At 53.3% G+C, this 736-nt stretch overlaps 1 protein-coding gene across 1 annotated transcript; it reads right to left on the bottom strand.

Moving 5' to 3' along the window:
* Positions 1 to 217: 217 nt before the first annotated feature.
* Positions 218 to 736, bottom strand: PENARI_c100G09676 (uncharacterized protein; the record flags this gene model as incomplete). Its single annotated transcript, XM_022637834.1, has 2 exons — positions 218 to 459; positions 514 to 736. 2 exons carry the CDS (start codon positions 734 to 736, stop codon positions 218 to 220), a joined length of 465 nt encoding a protein of 154 aa, XP_022482314.1.

The raw sequence follows: 736 nt of genomic DNA, 5'->3' as shown, positions 1-736 counted from the left end.
CATGGAGCCATAGAGAAGCCGCGATGTGGGGACAGGGGAGATCTATTGCAGAGTGGACAAGGCTCATTCAATAGTGCCGTGACATGCAAGTCACTTCACAGGCCACTTCACCGCTGAATGAAAAAGGTTCAGCCCTGCAAAGGATCGCCCTTGTCCCCTCATCGAGGCTTCCCTATGTCCCATGACAAGGATGTACCATCGAAGGGACCGCGATGGATCACTCGAACCAGGAGAGGCCGAGGGCAGCCATAACCCTTTCGCAGTCGTCGCCGTTCTTGTTTGAATCATAGCGGACTGCGCCAATTATGGCTTCCATGGTGGTAGCCATAACATTCCTCCCAGCCACAAGGCCCCACTGGCCCGGATTCTTCCCGATGAAGGGGTCAAGGCCTAGGGCAACGCCCTGGTCATTCAGGTTGTTATTAGAGGCCACCTTGGTGATGACATTCTGGATCTCTTCTGTTGATAATGGTCAGCACACGTGCAAAATAGTAATTGACAAGGGGTCTCTACCTGGTGACTTGTTTCTGTCTCGGCCCTGGTCAACGAGAATTTGGCGGAGAGTCGCGTCGTCAGCCAAGGCGAGAACCTTATTGCCGCCTGGATTGAATAGACTAGAGCCTTGAAGAGCCTCGCGAATCAGAGCTCGGTTGGTAAAGCGGTACGTTCGCTGGAGAACCGAATCCTCAAAGGCCTTGATTTCCTCGTCCGACGGGAGGGGCATAAATATAACCAT

This window comes from Penicillium arizonense (assembly GCF_001773325.1).
Source record: "Penicillium arizonense strain CBS 141311 chromosome Unknown PENARI_contig100, whole genome shotgun sequence".
In the NCBI taxonomy this organism is placed as follows: Eukaryota; Fungi; Ascomycota; class Eurotiomycetes; order Eurotiales; family Aspergillaceae; genus Penicillium; species Penicillium arizonense.
This window is presented reverse-complemented; position numbering and strand designations above follow the sequence as displayed.